Raw genomic sequence first — 26,270 nt, 5'->3', positions numbered from 1 at the left:
TGTATTCATGACTGATTTACATAATTATCATTATTTGATAATAAATTCACTTCCTTTTAAACCTTGTTTCATGTGTGATACCCTTCCTTTGTCATGTCCTGTAACAACTCTAAAATGAAGGATGTTATGATGTCACAATTATAGGAGAATATACATATATTTAAATGATCATATACAAACACTTTTTAATGTAAAAACTACCTCATGTTTACAGTATTATCCTATTTATCCTTGTACATATTTGTTTATTGTTGATATTTAATATTATACCTTTGTACAAAGACAGCACAGTTTACAAAAGTAAACTTGTGTTTAAGCATACCTGGACAATAAAGCTGAATCTGAAGGATTTCTGTGACTTTGATAACTGTTGGAAATAAACTCCTCAAAAAGTTTGGAAACATTATTTTTTCAATTATTTGGCCCCTTTAATAAAACTAATTAGTGTTGTATTTTATATCGTTGGAAAGCCTGATGAGTCACCTTTACAACGAGGTATAACTTGTAAGGATCGAGCAACGCAGCTAAACGTTTGAGTAGCGCTCTAAAAAAATGTTCCAAAATGGACACAGCAGTAGTTTTATTACAATAAAATATTGAACAGACATCATGACCTCTGTGTTTTGTACATGTTACATCAGCACAATACAATAAGGTGTCACAGGTGAGGGGGTTACATCCAGCCAGTCCCCCCCCCCCCCCACTATCCTCCAGCTCCATTGGGTAGGAGCTCAAAAGCTTTCTTAATGTTGTTTTATGTTCCAGGTTGATGTTCCTCCACTCTAAATCGACTTCTTAGTAGCTGATTAAAATAACTGAGTCTAAACATCTATAAGACCTAAAACCTGGAACATAACAAAACAACATTAAGAAAGCTTTGAGTCTCCTACCTGAGCAGGAAGACGGACACCGACAGGGGATCCTCCTGGAAGACGTCAACAGAGTTCCTGTTGGAGAAGAAAAACTAATTTTAGTTCATCAAGTTAATAAAACTCAGAAAATGTTTGTGATTATACAACACTGTGATGATTGGAATAAACCTGGGTTTTATCATTCACTGTAAATGATCTGTGTTTAACTTCACTTTAAGGGTTTTGGATGAAGCAAACTTAAATTCAAAGTTTAAACGTAGAATATAATATAGTACAGACAATACAAAGTGTGTTTGTGTCCTCACCTTGATGTCCTCGTCTCCATCATGTCTCCTTGTCATTGGCCTGAATGTTTGTGTGGGCGTCGGCCTGCGTGCTCTCCAGCTGTTTGCTGCGGTTCACCAGAGACTTGACCTCAGACTTGAACTTGCTGATGTGAACTCCTCCTCCACCGCTGAGCCGTTCCCCTTTGACTCTGAGGACTGAGGATGAGGGGGAGGTTACAGATGTTGAGACTGTGAAAGATGTGTGTGTGTGTGTGTGTGTGTGTGTGTGTGTCCGTTCTCACAGCTGTGCTGACATCACTGGTGCCGATGATGGCGCCGATGTCACTGAGGTCTCGTAGCAGCAGGTTGAGGACCTCGGTAGCTCTCTTTCTCTGCAGACCGTTCAGCTCAGACACACACACACACACACACACACACACACACACACACACACACACTGATTGTGTTGGTTGATCTCATCATCCTGTGAATTATTACAAGAAAAGGACAAAAAGTAATAATAATAAAAAGAATTGAAAAAATGAAAGTATTTGTATTTAGTTTGAATCTTTAAGCAGGTTGTCTCCAAACTGTGCTTCTAATGTTGTGTCTTGTCTTTGACTTTAGTCTATTCTTGTCATCCAGCTGTTTGTACAAATAAGCAGATTTAATCAAATTGATCATTTCAATTAAATCAAGAAAAAGGTTTGTGGTATTTTCATTAAGAAAAACTAAAAACTAATTTAATTAACTAAAAGGTAAAAATGCAGCTTTAATATAAATAATTTACCATACAATGATGTAATCTTAAATATCCAATTACTTTATTGACTTACAAAATGAACTGTCACAAGAACAACCAAAACCAAACGACAATAAACAAATTAAATTGATTAAAAAGTAAGTTTGAAAAGTAAAAATAAACCTAAGAAGAAAAGGTTTAAGGTAAAAATGCAGCTTTAACATAAATAATTTATCAAACAATGATGTAAGACTCTAATTAAAAGTTATAGGTTGAAAATAAATGCATTATATCGTTTATAAATCACTTTATATGGAGAGGGCGCCCTCTGGTGGTTAGTTGTTGGTTACTGCACTTCAATAATAAATGAATCAGACTGCTGTTTCTTTGAGTAAATTAAACACAGAAGGCTGGATGAAGAGCTTTTACTTTTAAATTAAATAAATGAAGTCTATTCATATTACTTGAGTAAGATGAACATTTAATCTCTGAGCTCTGTGAACAGTAATGTTTAGAAAATCATTTTACCTCTGAGCTGCAGCACAGAGCGAGGAAACACCTGCACACACCTGTACAAAGAAACAAGAAGAAAACCCTGCATTCTGAGTTCAACCAATGCTTCTTTTCGCAGTATTTTCATCCAAACTCGGACACCCGTCATCCGCTCGAGTGGTCCAGGGTCGATATTAAACTTTGGCGCACCTGAGGAGCACACCTGAGCGTGATGCGCAGCAGCGGAAGTGACGTCGGCTTGTCACTCTCAGGTAAAGCTCGTATCGACGTAGAGAACTCATTGTGAATTAGGAGACACAATAACAATAACAAAATTAAGTAAAACACCGAAAATAAATAAAACATTCAGTTTTAGATTCATAATCTACAAATGTGGATAGATACTGTTGTTGAAATGATTTGTCTACTAGTGAAATGATCCAAACACTCCTGCTATTATACCAAAGGAAACACTAATATTTTACTGCCTTTAAAAACACATGTTCAATCTTGTGGTAGTTATAGGTGTAGTCACTTTAATTTCCAACAATTTTACAAATTATTAAGTCTTTTCATTTAGTTTGTTTTAACCTTTTCTTAGATAAGTATAAATGATGGTTAAAAATAATTTAAAGAATCTGAATTCAAACAATGTTGGTAGGTAACTGCACTATTTATATTTTTCCACACTTTTATGTGTTGGAAAAAAAGGTTAAAAAGAGGATACATTTCTGTTATAGTGACTGTTGGATGTAATTGCAACCCAGTGCCAGCAGAGGGCAGCAGTGTAATATGAACGCATGATGCAGCGGTTAATTAGACCTGACCTTTTAACCTCCAGGTGAGTTATATTGTAATATTTACAGTCTGTGGTTGTAAAGAGCAGAAGTTACATTACAGCCAGCCCGATTGAAGATGGAATATCGGCCTCTTATTTAGCCTACCAATCAGTATTAAGGCTTGTGTTGATGAGATATCGGCGCCCTCTGGTGGTCAGAAGGGCTTACGGCAGCGCTCTATAACACTGTTTATACTAATACACACATTTTTTAAATAAATAATCAAAATACACTGAGTTTACTGCACACTTCAAGTTTACTTTTTCTTTAAATTTTATTTTATTTTCCATGTTTTGTACCTTTTTGCACTATTTAGAATTTATTACTGTAAATATTATTTATCTATCTATTATTTTATTCTATCTATTTTACCTTATTTTATTTTACCTTATTTTGGTTGTATTGCACCGTGGGACAGAGACAAACGCAATTTCGATTCCACACATTTTGAAATTGACAATAAAGTTGACTTTGTTTCATTTCAGACCTTTATTTCAGCCTCATTGAGGTTTCCTTTGTTTACAACGACATCTAGTTACAAAGAAGAGCAGAAATAAAACACCAGAGACGGGTCAGGATGATCCTCAGTAAAAACACCAGGCACCATTATAGAAATAATAATAATACTTTCAGGGATTTATTTCACATTATTTGAACAACAATGTTCATCAGGGAAATTTGAACAAACTGAATACAGAGAAATAATCAGTGCCCTCCACTGGCACTAAAGAGTTCAGTTTTTTCTACAAACAGAAGAATCTTCAGTCTGATGAGGTTTTTAAACTCATATGTCTGTCTCCTTTATTGATACGTGTTTGTGTCCTCAGAGGAGCTGCAGACACGACCTACACGAAGACGAGAAGAAGAACAAGACGGACATATCAATAAAAAAGTTTGTTTTGCCTTTAATTAGCTTTGATAACTCTGAAATAAGATTAAAAAAAAAATTTCTGACTAAATAATATCAGATAAAACAGATAGTATGAAAAGTGCTGCAGTTACTCCCTCTGACCACAGGAGGGCAGTAAACATTAGGGTTATTTCCGTGGTGACTAGTACTTAGAGGTTTAATAATCCGAATATAATGCGGGGAAAAAATGTCATTGTAAGAATTATTTTCAGTGTTGTAGTTACTGACAGTGACCACAGGGGGGCAGTGATGATCACAGCTCTCTCTATCTGTGTGTATTAGTGTTGTTAATGATCATTAAATGAATAAAGTCTCATGATATTGAAGTTTTTGTTTCCATAAAAAGACATCATGCAGTTCATCTTCTCACCACGAGAGGGCGCCGGATCCTCATCAACTTATAGAAACTCTGAATAATAAATACAAATAAATAAAAGACTTCTGAAGTCTGGCACAACAAAAGGCACACATTTAAAACTTTTACTTTAAATACAAATAAATGTTTATAAACAGTTCAATAATACAATAAAATGTACAGTATGGGTAAAAAGGTGCTGAGCTTATCCTGGTGGGATATTTGTTAATGTAATGTGTATTTTGATAATGTTTTCTTTTAATTCATGTTTAATCTAAATTAGCTCAATGAGCTGTAAGATGTATTCACATCAAATATTTTAATCATAATCAAAAAAGCAGTTTTAATCAAATTGATCATTTCAATTAAATCAATAAAAAGGTTTGTGGTATTTTCATTAAGAAAACCAAATGACAATAAACTAATTAAATTGATTAAAAAGTAAGTTTGAAAAGTAAAATTAAACCTAAGAAGAAAAAGGTTTAAGGTAAAAATGCAGCTTTGATATAAATAATTTACCAAACAATGATTTAAGACTCTAATTAAAAGTTATAGGTTGAAAATAAATGTATTTTATCGTTTATAAATCACTTTATATGGAGAGGGCGCCCTCTGGTGGTTAGTTATAAGAATTAAAATAAATGTATTTTATCGTTTATAAATCACTTTATATGGAGAGGGCGCCCTCTGGTGGTTAGTTATAAAAATTAAAATAAATGCATTTTATCGTTTATAAATCACTTTATATGGAGAGGGCGCCCTCTGGTGGTTAGTTATAAAAATTAAAATAAATGCATTTTATCGTTTATAAATCACTTTATATGGAGAGGGCGCCCTCTGGTGGTTAGTTGTTGGTTACTGCACTTAAATAATAAATGAATCAGACTGCTGTTTCTTTGAGTAAATTAAACACAGAAGGCTGGATGAAGAGCTTTTACTTTTAAATAAAATAAATGAAGTTTATTCATATAATTTGAGGAAGATGAACATTTAATCTCTGAGCTCTGTGAACAGTAATGTTTAGAAAATCATTTTACCTCTGAGCTGCAGCACAGAGCGAGGAAACACCTGCACACACCTGTACAAACAAACAAGAAGAAAATACAGAATTTTGCTATACAGAAGTAACTGCACTATTTATATTTTTCCACACATTTATGTGTTGGAAAAAAAGGTTAAAAAGAGGATACATTTCTGTTATAGTGACTGTTGGATGTAATTACAACCCATCGCCAGCAGAGGGCAGCAGTGCAATATGAATGCATGATGCAGCGGTTAATTAGACCTGACGAGGCTGTTAACCTCCAGGTGAGCTATGTTGTAATATTTACAGTCTGTGGTTGTAAAGTGTAGAAGTTACATTAAAGCCACAAAGAGTTAAAACCTTCAATATCATGTAGATCATTTGAAGCACAACAAAGCATTTAATTATTATAAAATATATACTTTAAAACACTTTGCTGCTGTTATTTTTAATCATGGGGAACTTCATCACATAAATAAATGGAGCAGACAGCTACAGTAGTATTACCTGTTTTTTTATTTTGAGTTTGTTTATGATTATTTCCTGATGTTTGCTGCTGTTTTTGTTGTTGTAGGCCATGTCCCTGCCTGTTGTTGTCATCTCTAACGTCTGTCACCTCCATCCTCTGGTACAACATGCTGACCTCCGAGCCCAGGGTACACAACCAGGACTCTCAACACAGAAAATGTTTGTGATAATACAACATCATGATGATTGGAATAAACCTGGGTTTTATCATTCACTGTAAATGATCTGTGTTTAACTTCACTTTAAGGGTTTTGGATGAGACCGAAGCAAACTTAAATTCAAAGTTTAAATGTAGAATATAAAATAGAAACGTTGAGTATAAGGTCTTAAGAAACATCTAAACAGATTTATCTTATATTATAACTTTTACAATAATTCTACAAGTTTGTTTACCTTTAACTTGTGCGAGCTTTATACATATATATGATATATATTCAGAGTTGTAATTGATCTGTGATATTATCAATGAACTTAATATTATCTTTGAATGTTAATCGAGAACATAAGGTAGGTGAAGAAGAGTTATGAGCATATGAAAGTTAATAAAATCAAGGCAAGGAAGAAGAATTTTAAAACAACCTTTTTAACTTGTAAATGTTTCCTTTTAATTTATGTTTAATCTAAATTAGCTCAATGAGCTGTAAGATGTACTCATATCAAATATTTTAATCATAATCAAAAAAGCAGTTTTAATTAAATTGATCATTTCAATTAAATCAATAAAAAGGTTTGTGGTATTTTCATTAAGAAAACCAAACGACAATAAACTAATTAAAATGATTAAAAAGTAAGTTTGAAAAGTAAAATTTAACCTAAGAAGAAAAGGTTTAAGGTAAAAATGCAGCTTTAATATAAATAATTTACCAAACAATGATTTAAGACTCTAATTAAAAGTTATAGGTTGAAAATAAATGTATTTTATCGTTTATAAATCACTTTATATGGAGAGGGCGCCCTCTGGTGGTTAGTTATAAGAATTAAAATAAATGTATTTTATCGTTTATAAATCACTTTATATGGAGAGGGCGCCCTCTGGTGGTTAGTTATAAAAATTAAAATAAATGCATTTTATCGTTTATAAATCACTTTATATGGAGAGGGCGCCCTCTGGTGGTTAGTTATAAGAATTAAAATAAATGCATTTTATCGTTTATAAATCACTTTATATGGAGAGGGCGCCCTCTGGTGGTTAGTTATAAGAATTAAAATAAATGTATTTTATCGTTTATAAATCACTTTATATGGAGAGGGCGCCCTCTGGTGGTTAGTTGTTGGTTACTGCACTTCAATAATAAATGAATCAGACTGCTGTTTCTTTGAGTAAATTAAACACAGAAGGCTGGATGAAGAGCTTTTACTTTTAAATTAAATAAATGAAGTCTTTTCATATTACTTGAGTAAGATGAACATTTAATCTCTGAGCTCTGTGAACAGTAATGTTTAGAAAATCATTTTACCTCTGAGCTGCAGCACAGAGCGAGGAAACACCTGCACACACCTGTACAAACAAACACAAGAAGACTTTACAGAAGTAACTGCACTATTTATATTTTTCCACATATTTATGTGTTGGAAAAAAAGGTTAAAAAGAGGATACATTTCTGTTATAGTGACTGTTGGATGTAATTACAACCCATCGCCAGCAGAGGGCAGCAGTGCAATATGAATGCATGATGCAGCGGTTAATTAGACCTGACGAGGCTGTTAACCTCCAGGTGAGTTATATTGTAATATTTACAGTCCGTGGTTGTAAAGTGTAGAAGTTACATTACAGCCACAAAGAGTTAAAACCTTCAACATCATGTAGATCATTTGAAGCACAACAAAGCATTTAATTATTATGAAATATATACTTTAAAACACGCAGTGCTACTAAGCTGTGGAACGGAAGTGGGGAAATATTGGATGTTAAATGAAACAGCAGAGTTTGGCTGCCATCTAGTGGACATGATTAGTAACTACAGTCAAACTATAGAGTTTATGAGTTTGTTTATGATTATTTCCTGATGTTTGTTGCTGTTTTTGTTGTTGTAGGCCATGTCCCTGCCTGTTGTTGTTATCTCTAACGTCTGTCAGCTGCCCAGCGGCTGGGCCTCCATCCTCTGGTACAACATGCTGACCTCCGAGCCCAGGGTACACAACCAGGACTCTCATTGATGATTACAGATGTTTACTTATCACAAATATCAAAGATACAATTAGGTGATATCTTAATGATTTAAACAACTTTCACAGCTGCCACCTTAAATTCATAAACAGACCATTAATACAATCTAAATGTTGACGCGTGTATAGCTGTTTTACGGTTTGCATTTTGAGTATATTTTGATGCCTGTGCTTTTTAAATGAAGTAAGGTTTTGAATAAAGGTCTTCTATTCGTAACAGAGTATCTTTAACTGTAGTTTTAAACCAGATGGTTTGACTTTTTGTGTTTCCATCTCTTCTTCTTTCCTCTCCTCTCCCTCAGAATCTGAAGTTCTTCCTCAGCCCTCCGCAGGCCAAGTGGTGTCAGCTGTCCGAGGTCCTCAGCTGGCAGTTCTCCTCCGTCACCAAGCGAGGCCTGAACCAGGAGCAGCTCAACATGCTGGCTGACAAACTGCTCGGTAGAAATAGTTTTCTTTAACAGCTAAACACCTGCAGGACTTTCAAACAGGCCTTTAACTTTTATTTATTTTTATCTTCAGGAGCCAAAGCCAAGAGGAACCCAGAGGGACAAATCCCCTGGACCAAGTTGTGCAAGGTGAGCCCCATTCAGCCTGAGATTTAAGATCGTCAACATCTGTGATACTTTTTAATACCACAAGTTAAAAATGAATAAAATCTGTATTCAAATCTGTAATTTAACCAAAAGCTGCAAAAAGAGAAACATGTACAGGTTAGCAGATATTAATGGAGTCTTTTTGGTGCATCATAAAGTTAAAACTACATCTTCTCTTTGAACTAAATGTATTTGTCTGTGAGCAGACTGCGAACGAGAAAGCGTATTCCTTCTGGTTGTGGATCGAAGGAATCCTGGATGTGATTAAAAGACACCTGCTTTCCCTTTGGAATGACGGGTGAGTGCTGCCGTCTTTCTTCAGTGTCAAGACACTTTTCTGAGATGTCAGGAGTTTTTCAGGAGTTTTCTGCAAGTGTGAAACCCCTTTAGTCTGTCTTTTAAAGGGGTCTGTCTAAGACAGACTAAGACAAAATAACCTGTCCTCTGATTGTAAGCAACACTCTCTTTTCTTTTTTTTCTTCTGAAGAAAGCAAATCAATTCTTTTCTTCTTTCTGAGTGAAGACTTGGAGTGAGACCAAAACTGTCAACTGAGAAGTTTCTTCATTTCATCCAAGTCTTCTTTCTGTTCTCTCTTTCAGTGTCTTTGTTTCATCAGTGGTTGAACTCTGATGATCATTTTATCTGCTCTTAGAGGTGTGGTAAAGACCCTCACTACTTTTAAGTTAGATACAGGTCAGTGCAGTAACCAGTCACCTTCTAGACACATTTCAGTGATTACATTCACTCTACTTGGAAGTCAAAGAATTTAGATTTTTGCACGATAATTACGAGGCAGAAAAGGCTTAAAAAGACATGGATTCAAAGCAAAAACCCTTATCTGCCAGCTGTGTTTTATTTAGTTATAGTAGTTTACAGCTTTCATTGTCTGTTTTCTTTCATTTTGAGGAAACTTGTTTATTGTAGTCTTTAATTATCTACCACTAATAAGAAAATAAGAAAAATATATTGCCTAATATGTCATGGGAACACAATCTGCTTTCTTCCTCAGGAGTGAAATGCTCCAACGTACACAAGAATATGCAATCAGTGAAGTTACACTTCAGATTCTTTGAGAGACTAACATGCACGTGTGATTAACAGACAATGGATTTTAATTAACATAAGCAGTAAACAGTTGCTTTTTATAATTAAGAAAATATGTTATCTGTGATTCAGTCAAGTCACATTTATTTATAAAGAAATAAAACAAAGAAAGCAGTTTGAGTTTGTATCTAGAACAAGAAAGGTGAAAAAAACAAAACTTCCAAATGCAGTAATTCACAGAGTGACCACAGGAGGGCGCAGTTTCACCTTTAAACTCCATCTTTACACATTAGTATCTCAAACTAACTAATTTATCTGCTTCTTGGACACTTTGGAGAACGACAGGGAGAGGAAGAGAGAAACTGGAGGTAAACATCATGAACACTGAATTTATCTGTGGGTAAGAATTCAGTCAGTGTCCTAAAGACCGGAAAACAGGTTAGCTTCGTCCCCTGCTAACGAATGCAGTTACCGGTAGTTACCATGGTGACCCGAGTTTGACTTTCTCATGTTGCTTGGTTACCAAGAGTTCAAAGTTTAAAAAAAACATAAAAACAAGTAAATTACATTAAGAAATATTTGTTATCAATAAAACATTTGATTTTTGACTTAGTCTTGTTTTTGTGTCCTCTTATTTATAACTTTTTCATTTCTTCCATAGAAACTTTCTGCGACACTTCCGGTTGAAGCTTCCGGTAATCACGCCCAGGTGTGTTCAGGTGTTCTCAGGTGTGTATATCATTGTTTCGAGCAGGTAAGCGGTGCGGACCGCGGGCAGCCTGGCTGTGGATCAAAGCGGTGAAAGAAGAAGGAGCCGGGGAAGGAGAGATGAAGTCTAGATACTCAGTGAGTCTTTAAAAGTTCAGTTTTGTGTGAAAAGCCACAAAATAGAAACACGTGGGGCTGTATGCTAATGCTAACACGTGGGCTAATGCTCATGCTAAATGTTTGTTAAGAGGAAACATGGTCAAAGTAAGATGATGATAACATTTATCAACATTATGAAGGTCACTTTTGAACTTGTTTTCTCCTCTTAAACTAATTGTTTAAACACCGGGTAAAAGTAAACTTTTAAAAACAAAACTTATAATTTAAACTAATATCAGATTGAAGAGTTTAAATAAAACAATAACCTCAATTTAACTTTATTGACTAATATGTTAATTATTAATCCGAGGTAAAATGATTTTCTAAACATTACTGTTCACAGAGCTCAGAGATTAAATGTTCATCTTGATAAAGTAATATGAATAAACTTCTTTATTTAATTTAAGAGTTAAAGCTCTTAATCCAGCTTTCTGTGTTTGATTCAAACTCAAAGAAACAACAGTCTGATTCATTTATTTTAAACCTTTAATTTTAGTTCTTGTGACAGTTAATGTATGGTCAAGATGTTTCTTAAGACCTTATACTTAATGTTTCTATATTATATTCTACATTTAAACTTTAAATTTAAGTTTGCTTCGGTCTCATAGAAAAGCCTTAAAGTGAAGTTAAACACAGATCATTTACCGTGAATGATGAAACTCAGGTTTATTCCAGTCATCACAATGTTGTATAATCACAAACATTTTGAGTTTATTTACTTGAACTAAATTAGTTTTTCTTCTCCAACAGGAACTCTGTTGACGTCTTCCAGGAGGATCCCCCGTCGGTGGCCGTCTTCCTGCTCAGGTAGGAGACTCAAAGCTTTCTTAATGTTGTTTTATTATGTTCCAGGTTTTAGGTCTTATAGATGTTTAGACTCAGTTATTTTAATCATTTCATCCTTTTTGGAGTGGAGGAACATCAGGTGTTTAATGAAATACTACATTTTTATAATCCTTATTTCATTAAACACCTGATGTTCCTCCAAAAAGGATCAAATAACTGAGTCTGAACATTTATACGACCTAAACCTGGAACATCATAAAACAACATTAAGCTTTGAGCTCCTACCCAATGTGGACGCCTGCGCCTTATTGTATTGTGCTGATGTAACATGTGCAAAAAACAGAGGTCATGTCTGTTAGATTTTATTGTAATAAAACTGCTGTCCTTTCTGTGCTTGTGTTACATTGTTGATTAGGCTGTTATCTGCCAGCTGTGGTTTATAGTAGTTTACAGCTTTCATTGTTCCTGAGGAAACTTTCTAATTATCTACCACCAATAAGCATTTTCCTAATGGAAATTTGTTATAAAATATCCAAACTTCAAATGAAAATAAATCCAACAGCTGTGTGACAAAGAAGGAAACAACTACAACACAAACAAGACACAAATTAAGACTTTAAAATTTTATTATCAAATTGTGTTGAGAGAAAACTCCACATAAAGATTAAAGAAAACAGACTTTAAACTAAATCTATAGCTGAAAGAAAAGTAAAACAGCTAACAAGTAAACTTTAATCTAAAGAAACTCCTTCCAGCTGCAGCACAGATCCTTCTCTTCAGAGCGAGGAAACACCTGGAATATCAGACACAAGAAAGACATCAGGGTTTAAAGTTCATGTCAGGTTGCATCTATGAGTAATTTACAGCTAGGATTGTACAAAACATGAAAAGTAAAATGGGCCATTCTGATACATTAGTAATTTTTAATCATTTAATTAAGTCAAAATAATCTCTACATCAAAGAGAGTGTTAGGATTAAAATTTAAAAGTTTGTAGCATCATGTCAATTTTGCCCTACGAATAAAATCAAGAATATAACTATATGTGACTCAAACGGTTAAAATAAAACAAGAGCCAAGAAAAATACTCACCAAATGTTGAAGGAAGTGAGGCAGCATGGTGTAGCAGACATGCTAACAGCTCTTCATCTTGTTTTGGTCAGGCTGCCCCTAAAAGTGTTAAAAAAAGACACATCACAATTAGTTTAAACTTCAAAATGTTTGTTTTTGGAGACAAGTGAATAAAAAAAGGACTGATTTATGAAAGTTATCATTCAGTTTGTTATGTCACATTGGGCCTGTTTTTTTGGAAAGTAACTACTGCTGTGTCCATTCTGCATCACATTGACTTCAGTACCTGGGGGGGAGGGGGAGAGAACATCTGTGATCAGGTTCAGCTGCACTGCATTAGTCCTTAATGTCGTTGGTTATCTGCCAGCTGTGTTTTAATTAGTTAGAGTAGTTTACGTGTTTATTGTTAGCCGATAAATCTGTCGCCCAAAAGGAGAAGTCAATCAAATCCTTTTGAGGACCAAGACCTTCAACCTCGTCATACAGAGCACTGATAAGAACTTTAATTATCTGTGGTTTTTAACATTCTCTCTCTCTCTCTGTGTGTAGAGCTGCTGGTTGAGTGTGTGAAGAACAAAGACTTAAAGAAGGTGAGTGACAGTTTCATCTCTCACTGCAGACCTTTGCACCTCATTCCTACATACTCACATGTGTCTTTGAATTGAATCATCAGCTGAAGGGAGCCCCACCTGAAGGGAGCCCCACCTGAAGGGAGCCCACCTCACCTCACTCGACTCGTCCGGCTGCAGTTGACGTCATCACGCTGCCAGTGCAGGAAGCAAAGAGATGGTCCTCTACATCCTCCACAGGTGTGTGTGCAGTCCTCCACATGTATGGTGCACGTATGGAGTGAGTCAGAATGTTAGTTACTCTTTTGACTTATTCACCACATTGAATAAGGAGTGAAAACTACAACACACAACAACATTTAGTTTAGTCATTACCAAAGTTCTAAATTCAAACAATAAACTAATACAAAACAAAAGAAAGCTTAGTTGTTAACTTCAGTAAAGTGAAGGAGCTTACATTTCTGTTGCTGCCTGCTCTGTGCAGCCATGAAGATTAAAGAAGGAACCCTCCACTTCCTGCTTCCTTTATAGGCAGGGCTTGATCAGTCACTTCCTGTAGCAGTCTCTGACAGGCCAACAGGGGATGCCATTGCACCATGCGTAGCTCATTAATAGACTCCTTAGTTGTTGTTTTTTTTTACGATTAATTAATGTATGTGGGTTCTTTTCAACATAGGAATATGATGTTTTTTTCTTTCTTTCTGTATTCTAGTGTTTGAATAAATGGGAAACTTTCAATGACAGGCTTGTAAAACAATAAGTCAGTTCAATCAATCTTTATTTTGTAGAGCGCCAACTCAATACAAATGTTATCTCAAGACACTTTACAAACAGCAGGTAAGAGAGAGTCTTGTCTGGGTTAAAGGCAGGGTTGATCATTTTCTAAAAGTAGCATTCCCTCAGTGCTGTGTCTGCACACACCCCAGAAATGGACCTCAGCTCATTGCTTGCATTGTCAGGACCAAAAGACAATTTCAACCACAATCTTAAAAAGTGGATCTGGAGAAAATCACCAACCCTGCCTTTAAGTAGTTTTTAGTCCTTACAGAAAAACTGCAGTAAGTACAGATTCTATTTGTGCTTGAAAACATCCAACATTGAACTGAAACCATGAGGTTTTTAAAATGCTAAACACTTTATTTAAATGTTAACAGAGTGTAGATGATGATGCTGTTCCTGTATCTGTGCTCTGATCTCTGTTCAGTCTATATGTGATGATATATGTGCCATCATAAACACAAGACAAGAAGAAGCAGCAGGGGGGTTGATGTCTGTTCCTCGGGTGATGTTGTCTCTCTCTCTCTTTTCTGTTGACCAGGGGGGAGACGGTCCTTCACCGAGCTGCGTCCCTGTGTCAAAGAACTATCTGTCATTATCTGGTTGAAGCAGGAGCCTCGCTCATGAAGACAGACCTACAGGTACACTTCAGACGCTAACCTGCAGGCGTCCAGTAACTCAGCAATGACCTAGATACAGAGAGAGGAGAGGCAGACAGATAGTTTCTTTCTTGGTGTTCACATATCATGTAAACAGTGTCTCTAGTGACGTCACTGATGATCCATATTTAACTTTGAACCATATTATCCTATTATATGATTGACCATATGTATATATAATAAATCAAATCTTATGTCATGGTGGTAACAATGGACGACTTTAGGTTAGTATGTCCTTTTAAATTATATGAAGTACATTATATTAAGTAAGTTAAGTAAGTTTCATCCAACACACAAATCAAAGAAAACGGACAATACAACGTTTAACTAAATCTATAACTAAACAAAACTACAGACAGAAAGATAAAAACAACAAACTAAGAAGACAAACTACGACTGAAAGAAAACTGCACAGAAAAGCTACAAGACAGCAGCTAAAAGGTAAACAAAACTAAACAACAGCTAAAAGGGAAATAAAACTAAACAACAGCTAAAAGGTAAACAAAACTAAACAACAGCTAAAAGGGAAATAAAGCAACAGCTGAAAGGTAAACAACAGCTAAAAGGGAAATAAAACTAAACAACAGCTAAAACGGAAATAAAACTAAACAACAGGTAAAAGGGAAATAAAGCAACAGCTAAAAGGTAAATAAAACAACAGGTAAACTAAGACAACAAGTTCTTCATCCAGCCTTCTGTGTTTAATTTACTCAAAGAAACAGCAGTCTAATTCATTTATTATTTAAGTGCAGTAACCAACAACTAACCACCAGAGGGCGCCCTCTCCATATAAAGTGATTTATAAACGATAAAATACATTTATTTTCAACCTATAACTTTAATTAGAGTCTTACATCATTGTTTGATAAATTATTTATATCAAAGCTGCATTTTTACTTTGAACCTTTTCTTCTTAGGTTTAATTTTACTTTTCAAACTTACTTTTTAATCAATTTAATTCGTTTATTGTCGTTTGGTTTTCTTAATGAAAATACCACAAACCTTTTTATTGATTTAATTGAAATGATTAATTTGTTTGAATTTATTTTTATTTAATTTAATTATTTTTTTCTTACAGCTCATTGAGCTAGTTTAGATTAAACATAAATTAAAAGGAAACATTTACTTTTTAAGTTAAAAAGGACTATCACAGACTTTTACTTTAGGAGCACTCAAACGTGTGCATCTAATTTACAGCTAGGATTGAACAATACGTGAAAAGTCAATGAGCCATTATGATACATTACTCATTTTAAATTAACTGTTTTTTTCAACTGAAAATACTTCTTACCTTTGTGAAAGAAAAGTCAAATAATATTGTTGCAACGAGCGGAGCAAATACGAGGAGGACATCAGCAACCTGTACAAACAGCTGGATGACAAGAATAGACTAAAGACAAAGACAAGACACAACATTAGAAGCACAGTTTGGAGACAACCTGCTTAAAATACTTTCATTTTCTCAATTATTATTACTTAATGTCATTTTCTTATTTTCATTTAAACATGGATTTCATAAGGATGATCATTTTTGCATGAACTCACTCTGACCCCACGTCCCTCCCAGGAGGAGCTGTGCCGGCTGCAAACGGAGAACCAGCTGAAGGAGGAGGTGAAGGAGGTGCTGCAGGCGCTGGAGGAGCTCGCCGTCAACTACGACCAGAAGAGCCAAGAGGTGGAGGAGAGAGAGAGACATGATGGAGACGAGGACATCAAGGTGAGGACACAAACACACTTTGTATTGTCTCTAATCTGTTTATACATCTCCACAAAACTCTGGAGGAGCAGCTGGAGAACCACCACAAGCAGCTCAGCCGCCTCAGAGACCAGATCCAAGACAAGCAGAGGATGATGGACGAGCTCCTTTTTGTTTCAACCAGGGCCTGTTACTGGAGCAGGAGAGACTCATGACAGAAGCTCATGTATGTACCAGCTAACACATCACACCACATTTTCTGTCCAGACTGCTGAATGATCAGAGGGAAAACCAAACCCTGGGGTATTCCAAACTAACGTGCAATGGCACATAAAATACATAACCAACATAACAGCATAACAACAACAAGGCCCCCGGATCCAAGTGTCATGTCATTTAAAAACCCAACAGTCTGCAGAAGTCTGAACTCTGCATGCAGAGGGTGCTGCACGTAGTGTTGTAGTCATGACCACACTAAGACCAAGACCAAGACCACAAATATCTTTGTGTGCAGGGGACGTTTTACTCACTTGGACCGTAACACCGGGAAGGTTGTGGTCGTAACTAAATCAAACTAGAAATGGAGTTAAGTTATTTCTTGTTTTTTCCTTCTAGTCCCGAGACCTTCAAGGAGTCTCAGGGAGCACATGAGGGTGTTCCAAGACTTCTGATTGGCCCTTATTTTAAAAAATAACTGTATTTCTCCGCCTGTTTTTGTTAACGATGCTGAGGTTCCTACAAACATCCATTCAACACAACCACACGTAATCAAAGCATTTGTTTGAATGATCACCTGTCTGTTTCTCTCGTCGGTTTTCTTATATCTGTAGCTCTGGATTTATCAACAGGAAGTGCTCTGGAGTGCAACAGGAAGTGCTCTGGAGTGCAACAGGAAGTGCTCTGGACTTAGCAACAGGAAGTTATAAAGGAAACAGGAAGTGGAGGGTTCTTTCTTTAATCTGCCCACAGCAGGCAGCAACAGCAATGTAAGTTCCTTTACTGAAGTTAAGGTTTAGCATCAGCATGTAGCTTAGCATTAGCCTTGTTATTTATTGCATCTGATGTAGCATACCATGTGGTTTAGCATTAACATGTGGCTTAGCATTAGCATGTAGCTTAGCATTAGCCTTGTTATTTATTGCATCTGATGTAGCATACCATGTGGTTTAGCATTAACATGTGGCTTAGCATTAGCATGTAGCTTAGCATTAGCCTTGTTATGCATTGCATCTGATGTAGCACACCATGTGGTTTAGCATTAACATGTGGCTTAGCATTAGCATGTAGCTTAGCATTAGCCTTGTTATTTATTGCATCTGATGTAGCACACCATGTGGTTTAGCATTAACATGTGGCTTAGCATTAGCATGTAGCTACAGTATCTGTCGTCTATCTGCAGCTGTACTGAATGAGGTATTTTAATCCTCTGCATCTTCAGTGTCACAGTAACTTTGTCTGTTTGGTGATGTTGGATTAGCAGAGTTTAATAATACACACATACACACACACACATATATATATACACACATATACATATATATATATACACACACACAGTGGTAACACATGTTTTTATTTCTTAACACAAGGCTTTAAACAGAAAGAAGACGATTGAAACAGCTTGAACAAACTTCTTATTTTATTTATTTATTATTAAATTAATAAATATTTATAATATTAATCATTTCTAATATATTTTTAAATATTATAAAATATTTTATTTTTTAACAGTTTTTATTTTTACTGAATTCCCCAATTTAAATGCAAATCAAACATTTTTAACATTCTCTCTCTCTACAGATAGATGATCCCACACCTGTGCACCTCATTTCTACATACTCACCTGTGCATGCTTTGCTATGAGGATTGTCTTTGTTGGTCCAAACTAAATCTAAACATTGTCTTTCAATTGCAGGAGCTGCACCTGAAGGGAGCAAAGAGATGGTCTGCCACATATTCACCACATTGAATAAGGACTGAAAACTACAAGACACAACAATAAACTAATACAAGTTGTTGCTAATGCTAACCTACATGCTAATGCTAACCTACATGCTAAGCCACATGGTATGCTACATCAGATGCAATACATAACAAATTATAACAATGCTAAGCTACATGCTAATGCTAAACCTTAACTTCAGTAAAGGAACTTACATTGCTGTTGCTGCCTGCTGTGGGCAGCCTTGAAGATTAAAGAAACAACCCTCAACTTCCTGTTTCCTTTATAACTTCCTGTTCCCTCAATGACCTACAGAGAGGAGACTTGTCTTCTTGGTCTTAACATATCATATAAAAACTGTCTCCACTCACTTCACTGATGCTCCATATTTTACTTTATTACTATTTACTTTATTTTACATATTGAACATTGTCCATTTACTATTCTGTTTTTGTACATTTACATTTAATCTTTCTATTTAAGACTAGTAATGTTTAGTTAAATCCTGGTTGTATATATTCTCATTCTTAGTTTTGATATTTTTACTACTTATTTACTTTGTATTTAATATTATATTCTGTTTAGATTTGCTAACATTGTGTTTTTTACTCATATTGTGTGTTAGATAACCTGCTGCTGTAATGCCACAATTTACCAGTTTGGGATCAATAAAGTCATTCTATTCTATTCTTAACTTTCATACAACACTTTTAAATAAAAGGCTCTGACATGTTAAAAAACTTCACACACACTTCATTTTCTCCATAAACCCCTACTTGTGTTACTCTCCAAACACCAGGGGGGAACTTTGCCCCCCCCCCCAGTGGTTCCCAATGCTGCTGATTAAAGAACCCTCAACCTAATTTGTGAAATGTCCACATCAATTCTTTCTTGCTGTTATCACATCATGTATACAGTGTCTCTAGTTTAATCAATGAAGTCATTAGAATGATTATGAGTAAGCTAGTTAAAGTATGGTTATAAGAAAGGCAGTTACAGTAAGCAAGCCAACACTCTCAACTAACTTTCATCAACATTCTTCAAAAAAGTGTCTGAAAAAAACTTCAGCCACACTTCATTTCTTTTTTCATAACCCCCTACTTATGTTACTCAGGAAACACCAGGGGGAACTTTGCCCCCCTAGCGGTTCCAGGCCCCGATGCCGTGGAAGCCGGAATTGAACCAGCACGTACCCGTTGCAGAAGCAAGGACGATCCCACAATCGTGTGTGTGTGTGTGTCTCTGAGCTGAACGGTCTGCAGAGAAAGAGAGCTACCGAGGTCCTCAACCTGCTGCTACGAGACCTCAGTGACATCGGCGCCATCATCGGCACCAGTGATGTCAACACAGCTGTGAGAACGGACACACACACACACACACACACACACACACACACACACACACACACATCTTTCACAGTCTCAACATCTGTAACCTCCCCCTCGTCCTCAGTCCTCAGAGTCAAAGGGGAACGGCTCAGCGGTGGAGGAGGAGTTCACATCAGCAAGTTCAAGTCTGAGGTCAAGTCTCTGGTGAACCGCAGCAAACAGCTGGAGAGCACGCAGGCCGACGCCCACACAAACATTCAGGCCAATGACAAGGAGACATGATGGAGACGAGGACATCAAGGTGAGGACACAAACACACTTTGTATTGTCTGTACTATATTATATTCTACGTTTAAACTTTGAATTTAAGTTTGCTTCATCCAAAACCCTTAAAGTGAAGTTAAACACAGATCATTTACAGTGAATGATAAAACCCAGGTTTATTCCAATCATCACAATGTTGTATAATCACAAACATTTTCTGAGTTTTATTAACTTGATGAACTAAAATTAGTTTTTCTTCTCCAACAGGAACTCTGTTGATGTCTTCCAGGAGGATCCCCCGTCGGTGGCCGTCTTCCTGCTCAGGTAGGAGACTCAAAGCTTTCTTAATGTTGTTTTATTATGTTCCAGGTTTTAGGTCTTATAGATGTTTAGACTCAGTTATTTTAATCAGCTACTAAGAAGTCGATTTAGAGTGGAGGAACATCAACCTGGAACATAAAACAACATTAAGAAAGCTTTTGAGCTCCTACCCAATGAAGCTGGAGAATAGTGGGGGGGAAGGGGACTGGCTGGATGTAACCCCCTCACCTGTGACACCTTATTGTATTGTGCTGATGTAACATGTACAAAACACAGAGGTCATGATGTCTGTTCAATATTTTATTGTAATAAAACTACTGCTGTGTCCATTTTGGAACATTTTTTTAGAGCGCTACTCAAACGTTTAGCTGCGTTGCTCGATCCTTACAAGTTATACCTCGTTGTAAAGGTGACTCATCAGGCTTTCCAACGATATAAAATACAACACCAATTAGTTTTATTAAAGGGGCCAAATAATTGAAAAAATAATGTTTCCAAACTTTTTGAGGAGTTTATTTCCAACAGTTATCAAAGCCACAGAAATCCTTCAGAATCAGCTTTATTGTCCAGGTATGCTTAAACACAAGTTTACTTTTGTAAACTGTGCTGTCTTTGTACAAAGGTATAATATTAAATATCAACAATAAACAAATATGTACAAGGATAAATAGGATAATACTGTAAACATGAGGTAGTTTTTACATTAAAAAGTGTTTGTATATGATCATTTAAATATATGTATATTCTCCTATAATTGTGACATCATAACATCTTCATTTTAGAGTTGTTACAGGACGTGACAAAGGAAGGGTATCACACATGAAACAAGGTTTAAAAGGAAGTGAATTTATTATCAAATAATGATAATTATGTAAATCAGTCATGAATACAATGTATGGATGAGTGTCGTGTTGGAAAGTGTGAACAAAAGTAAAGCAGTTGGTGGAGGCCTGGGAGAAAGAGAGGGGAGACAAGTTAGACTGGAAGCCACTTAGAAGCAGAGTCCTGATGGACTCAGGTGTACCCAGTTGGACTAATGGCCTTCCTGACTCCACCTACTTTCTGCCAAGTCAGGAAGCCAAACAAATGCAGGACGTCACCCCCCAATAAATCAGTTATTTAACAAATATTTAAAAAACAATCTTAGACTTGAACAAAACAACACACAGATCCAGCAGGAGAAAGAAAGTCTGCATCTGTCTCTGTGGCTCAGGAGATAGAAGGAGGACTTGGAGTCTGGAGGTTGTGGGTTTGAATCTTATCAGGACTCAGTGAATTTTAAAGGTGTCGGTCTTAAAGACACACACACACACACACACACACACACACACACCCCATTCTCTTAAAGGTGTTGGTCCAAAGGAAAGACTGAAGAGATCTGAGAAACATAATGAAGTATCTGTCTGTGTGGCTCAGGAGATAGAAGGAGGACTTGGACTCTGGAGGTTGTGGGTTCAAATCTTATCAGGACTGAGTGAATTTTAAAGTCCAACATCTGAAATGATGAAGATAAATACGCCCGGAGCTCATGTCATAGTGTGAAGGGATCAGTAGTGAAGTGGATAAGATTGTGGTTTCCAAGCTCTGTAGGTGGGGAGCCTGGGTTTGAATCCCACTGTGTCTGGTGATGGAGGGTTTGAATCTTATCAGGCAAATTTTAAAGTCAAAATCCAAAATGACGATGATAAATACGCCCGGAACACATCTCCAAGTGTGAAGGGGCCGGTGGCCGAGTGGGATCGTCCTTGCTTCTGCAACGGGTACGTGCTGGTTCAATTCCAGCTTCCACGGCATCGGGGCCTGGAACCGCTAGGGGGGCAAAGTTCCCCCTGGTGTTTCCTGAGTAACATCAGTAGGGGGTTATGAAAAAAGAAATAAAGTGTGGCTGAACTTTTTTTTCAGACACTTTTTTGAAGAATGTTGATGAAAGTTAGTTGAGAGTGTTGGCTTGCTTACTGTAACTGCCTTTCTTATAACCATACTTTAACTAGCTTACTCATAACCATTCTAATGACTTCATTAATTAAACTAGAGACACTGTATACATGATATGATAACAGCAAGAAAGAATTGATGTGGACATTTCACAAATTAGGTTGAGGATTCTTTAATCAGCAGCATTGGGAACCACTGGGGGGGGCAAAGTTCCCCCTGGTGTTTGGAGAGTAACACAAGTAGGGGTTTATGGAGAAGAAAATGAAGTGTGTGTGAAGTTTTGTTAACATGTCAGAGCCTTTAATTTAAAAGTGTTGTATGAAAGTTCAGAATAGAATAGAATGACTTTATTGATCCCAAACTGGTAAATTGTGGCGTTACAGCAGCAGGTTATCTAACACACAATATGAGTAAAAAACACAATGTTAGCAAATGTAAACACAATATAATATTAAATACCAAGTAAATAAGTAGTAAAAATATCAAAACTAAGAATGAGAATATATACAACCAGGATTTAACTTAGCATTACGAGACTTAAATAGAAAGATTAAATGTAAATGTGCAAAAACAGAGTCGTAAATGGACAATGTTCAAAGTTAAAAGGAGCATCAGTAAAATATGGAGCATCAGTGAAGTGAGTGGAGACAGTTTTTATATGATATGTTAAGACCAAGAAGACAACTCTCCTCTCTGTAGGTCATTGAGGGAACAGGAAGTTATAAAGGAAAGAGGAAGTTGAGGGTTGTTTCTTTAATCTTCAAGGCTGCCCACAGCAGGCAGCAACAGCAGTGTAAGTTCCTTTACTGAAGTTAAGGTTTAGCATTAGCATGTAGCTTAGCATTGTTATAATGTGTTATGTATTGCATCTAATAGCATACCATGTGGCTTAGCATGTATGTTAGCATTAGCATGTAGGTTAGCATTAGCAAGAACTTGTATTAGTTTATTGTTGTGTCTTGTAGTTTTCAGTCCTTATTCAATGTGGTGAATATGTGGCAGACCATCTCTTTGCTCCCTTCAGGTGCAGCTCCTGCAATTGAAAGACAATGTTTCGATTTAGTTTGGACCAACAAAGACAATCGTCATAGCAAAGCATGCACAGGTGAGTATGTAGAAATGAGGTGCACAGGTGTGGGATCATCTATCTGTAGAGAGAGAGAGAATGTTAAAAATGTTTGATTTGCATTTAAATTGGGGAATTCAGTAAAAATAAAAACTGTTAAAAAATAAAATATTTTATAATATTTAAAAATATATTAGAAATGATTAATATTATAAATATTTATTAATAAATAAATAAAATAAGAAGTTTGTTCAAGCTGTTTCAATCGTCTTCTTTCTGTTTAAAGCCTTGTGTTAAGAAATAAAAACATGTGTTACCACTGTGTGTGTATATATGTGTGTGTGTGTGTGTGTGTGTTATTAAACTCTGCTAATCCAACATCACCAAACAGACAAAGTTACTGTGACACTGAAGATGCAGAGGATTAAAATACCTCATTCAGTACAGCTGCAGATAGATGACATTAGCTACACGCTAAGCCACATGTTAAGCTACATGCTAATGCTAAGCCACATGTTAATGCTAAACCACATGTTAATGCTAAACCACATGGTGTGCTACATCAGATGCAATGCATAACAAGGCTAATGCTAAGCTACATGCTAACGCTACACCTTAAGTTCAGTAAAGGAACTTACATTGCTGTTGCTGCCTGCTGTGGGCAGATTAAAGAAAGAACTCTCAACTTCCTGTTTCCTTTATAACTTCCTGTTGCACTCCAGAGCACTTCCTGTTGCACTCCAGAGCACTTCCTGTTGCTAAATCCAGAGCACTTCCTGTTGTACTCCAGAGCACTTCCTGTTGTACTCCAGAGCACTTCCTGTTGCACTCCAGAGCACTTCCTGTTGCTAAATCCAGAGCACTTCCTGTTGTACTCCAGAGCACTTCCTGTTGTACTCCAGAGCACTTCCTGTTGATAAAACAGATTCACAGAGAAACAGACAGGTGATCTTTGACTGATTGAACTGGACTTTGATCCATTTGAACTTTTGTGACCTGTTGGTTTGGTGACCTCAGCATCGTTAACAAAAAAAGGCCGAGAAATAGAGTTATTGTTTTTTCTGGAACACCCTCATGTCTCCTTGAGACTCCATGAAGGTCTCAGTCTGAGACTAGAAGGCAACATGACACTTTAAATGGTGTTCCAGTCCTATAATAAATAAATGAGTTCATGTTGATGTTGGTGTGTAACAGATTAGAGACAATACAAAGTGTGTTTGTGTCCTCACCTTGCAGCCAGCACAGCTCCTCCTGGCACATATATCATTACATACAGACTGAACAGAGATCAGAGCACAGATAGGGTGAGTGCAGCAGCTCTACAAAATAAAGATTGATTGAACTGACTTATTGTTTTACAAGCCTGTCATTGAAAGTTTCCCATTTATTCAAACACTAGAATACAGAAAGAAAAAAACATCATATTCCTATGTTGAAAAGAACCCACATACATTCATTAATTGTAAAAAACAACAACTGAGGAGTCTATTAATGAGCTACACATGGTGCAATGGCACCCCCTGTTGGCCTGTCAGAGACTGCTACAGGAAGTGACTGATCAAGCCCTGCCTATAAAGGAAGCAGGAAGTGGAGGGTTCCTTCTTTAATCTTCAAAGCTGCACAGAGCAGGCAGCAACAGAAATGTAAGCTCCTTCACTTTACTGAAGTTAACAACTAAGCTTTCTTTTGTCTTGTATTAGTTTATTGTTTGAATTTAGAACTTTGGTAATGACTAAACTAAATGTTGTTGTGTGTTGTAGTTTTCACTCCTTATTCAATGTGGTGAATAAGTCAAAAGAGTAACTAACATTCTGACTCACTCCATACGTGCACCATACATGTGGAGGACTGCACACACACACCTGTGGAGGATGTAGAGGAGCATCTCTTTGCTCCCTTCAGGTGCAGCTCCTGCAGCTGATGATTCACTTCAAAGACACATGTGAGTATGTAGGAATGAGGTGCAAAGGTCTGTAGTGAGAGATGAAACTGTCACTCACCTTCTTTAAGTCTTTGTTCTTCACACACTCAAGCAGCAGCTCTACACACACAGACAAATTGGAGAGAGAGAGAATGTTAAAAACCACAGATAATTAAAGTTCTTATCAGTGCTCTGTATGACGAGGTTGAAGGTCTTGGTCCTCAAAAGGATTTGATTGACTTCTCCTTTTGGGCGACAGATTTATCGGCTAACAATAAACACGTAAACTACTATAACTAATTAAAACACAGCTGGCAGATAACCAACGACATTAAGGACTAATGCAGTGCAGCTGAACCTGATCACAGATGTTCTCTCCCCCTCCCCCCCAGGTACTGAAGTCAATGTGATGCAGAATGGACACAGCAGTAGTTACTTTCCAAAAAAACAGGCCCAATGTGACATGATAACAAACTGAATGTTAACTTTCATAAATCAGTCCTTTTTTATTCACTTGTCTCCAAATCATTAGAAAAGTTATCTCCAGACACTTTACAATAACAAACATTTTGAAGTTTAAACTAATTGTGATGTGTTTCTTTTAACACTTTTAGGGGCAGCCTGACCGAAACAAGATGAAGAGCTGTTAGCATGTCTGCTACACCATGCTGCCTCACTTCCTTCAACATTTGGTGAGTATTTTTCTTGGCTCTTGTTTTATTTTAACCGTTTGAGTCACATATAGTCATATTCTTTAAAGATCATATTCAAAATTTACATGCTGCTACAAACTTTTAAATTTTAATCTTGACTCTTGCTTTGATGTAGATGTAGATTATTTTGACTTAATTAAATGATTAAAAATTATTAATGTATCAGAATGGCCCATTTTACTTCATGTTCTGTACAATCCTAGCTGTAAATTACTCATAGATGCAACCTGTAATGAACTTTGAACCCTGATGTCTTTGTTTCTTGTGTCTGATATTCCAGGTGTTTCCTCGCTCTGAACTCTGAAGAGTAGGATCTGTGCTGCAGCTGGAAGGAGTTTCTTCAGATTAAAGTTTACTTGTTCCTGTTAGCCCTTGTGTTTTTTTGGCTTTCTTTCAGCTTTTGTTTAGTTATAGATTAAATTCTGTTTTCTTTAATTTTCATATGCAGTTTTCTCTAAAGACACTTTGATAATAAAATGTTAAAGTCTTAATTTGTCTCATGTTTGTCTTGTCAGCATCTTTAA

General features: G+C 36.3%; 1 protein-coding gene and 7 long non-coding RNA genes across 8 annotated transcripts; 5 read left to right on the top strand and 3 right to left on the bottom strand.

The window, feature by feature from the left end:
• Window positions 1-563: 563 nt before the first annotated feature.
• On the bottom strand, window positions 564-2,594 carry LOC110001426 (uncharacterized). Its single transcript, XR_010665542.1, has 3 exons — window positions 2,409-2,594; window positions 1,178-1,354; window positions 564-947 (listed from the first exon to the last, which is right to left on the bottom strand). It is a non-coding gene; the product is annotated as an uncharacterized lncRNA (long non-coding RNA).
• Window positions 2,595-8,046: 5,452 nt separating this feature from the next.
• Window positions 8,047-8,821, top strand: LOC110005816 (signal transducer and activator of transcription 1-alpha/beta-like). The gene is made up of 3 exons (XM_065952209.1): window positions 8,047-8,161; window positions 8,497-8,632; window positions 8,714-8,821. Exons 1-3 carry the CDS (start codon window positions 8,066-8,068, stop codon window positions 8,794-8,796), a joined length of 315 nt encoding a protein of 104 aa, XP_065808281.1. The 5' UTR covers window positions 8,047-8,065; the 3' UTR covers window positions 8,797-8,821.
• Window positions 8,822-10,047: 1,226 nt separating this feature from the next.
• Window positions 10,048-11,874, top strand: LOC114920669 (uncharacterized). The gene is made up of 3 exons (XR_003808993.2): window positions 10,048-10,200; window positions 10,494-10,678; window positions 11,450-11,874. It is a non-coding gene; the product is annotated as an uncharacterized lncRNA (long non-coding RNA).
• A 219-nt stretch (window positions 11,875-12,093) lies between these two features.
• Window positions 12,094-13,662, bottom strand: LOC110005817 (uncharacterized). The gene is made up of 4 exons (XR_002279182.3): window positions 13,582-13,662; window positions 13,204-13,464; window positions 12,577-12,654; window positions 12,094-12,278 (listed from the first exon to the last, which is right to left on the bottom strand). It is a non-coding gene; the product is annotated as an uncharacterized lncRNA (long non-coding RNA).
• A 5,733-nt stretch (window positions 13,663-19,395) lies between these two features.
• LOC110001429 (uncharacterized) lies at window positions 19,396-20,440 on the top strand. Its single transcript, XR_010665521.1, has 3 exons — window positions 19,396-19,550; window positions 19,651-19,827; window positions 20,058-20,440. It is a non-coding gene; the product is annotated as an uncharacterized lncRNA (long non-coding RNA).
• An 811-nt stretch (window positions 20,441-21,251) lies between these two features.
• On the top strand, window positions 21,252-21,773 carry LOC136178152 (uncharacterized). The gene is made up of 2 exons (XR_010665524.1): window positions 21,252-21,353; window positions 21,557-21,773. It is a non-coding gene; the product is annotated as an uncharacterized lncRNA (long non-coding RNA).
• A 605-nt stretch (window positions 21,774-22,378) lies between these two features.
• Window positions 22,379-24,561, bottom strand: LOC136178154 (uncharacterized). The gene is made up of 2 exons (XR_010665526.1): window positions 23,751-24,561; window positions 22,379-23,079 (listed from the first exon to the last, which is right to left on the bottom strand). It is a non-coding gene; the product is annotated as an uncharacterized lncRNA (long non-coding RNA).
• A 131-nt stretch (window positions 24,562-24,692) lies between these two features.
• On the top strand, window positions 24,693-26,237 carry LOC110001423 (uncharacterized). The gene is made up of 4 exons (XR_002278773.3): window positions 24,693-24,755; window positions 24,873-25,054; window positions 25,648-25,725; window positions 26,027-26,237. It is a non-coding gene; the product is annotated as an uncharacterized lncRNA (long non-coding RNA).
• Window positions 26,238-26,270: the final 33 nt, after the last annotated feature.

Source organism: Labrus bergylta, chromosome 24 (genome assembly GCF_963930695.1).
Source record: "Labrus bergylta chromosome 24, fLabBer1.1, whole genome shotgun sequence".
NCBI lineage: Eukaryota > Metazoa > Chordata > Actinopteri > Labriformes > Labridae > Labrus > Labrus bergylta.
This window is presented reverse-complemented; position numbering and strand designations above follow the sequence as displayed.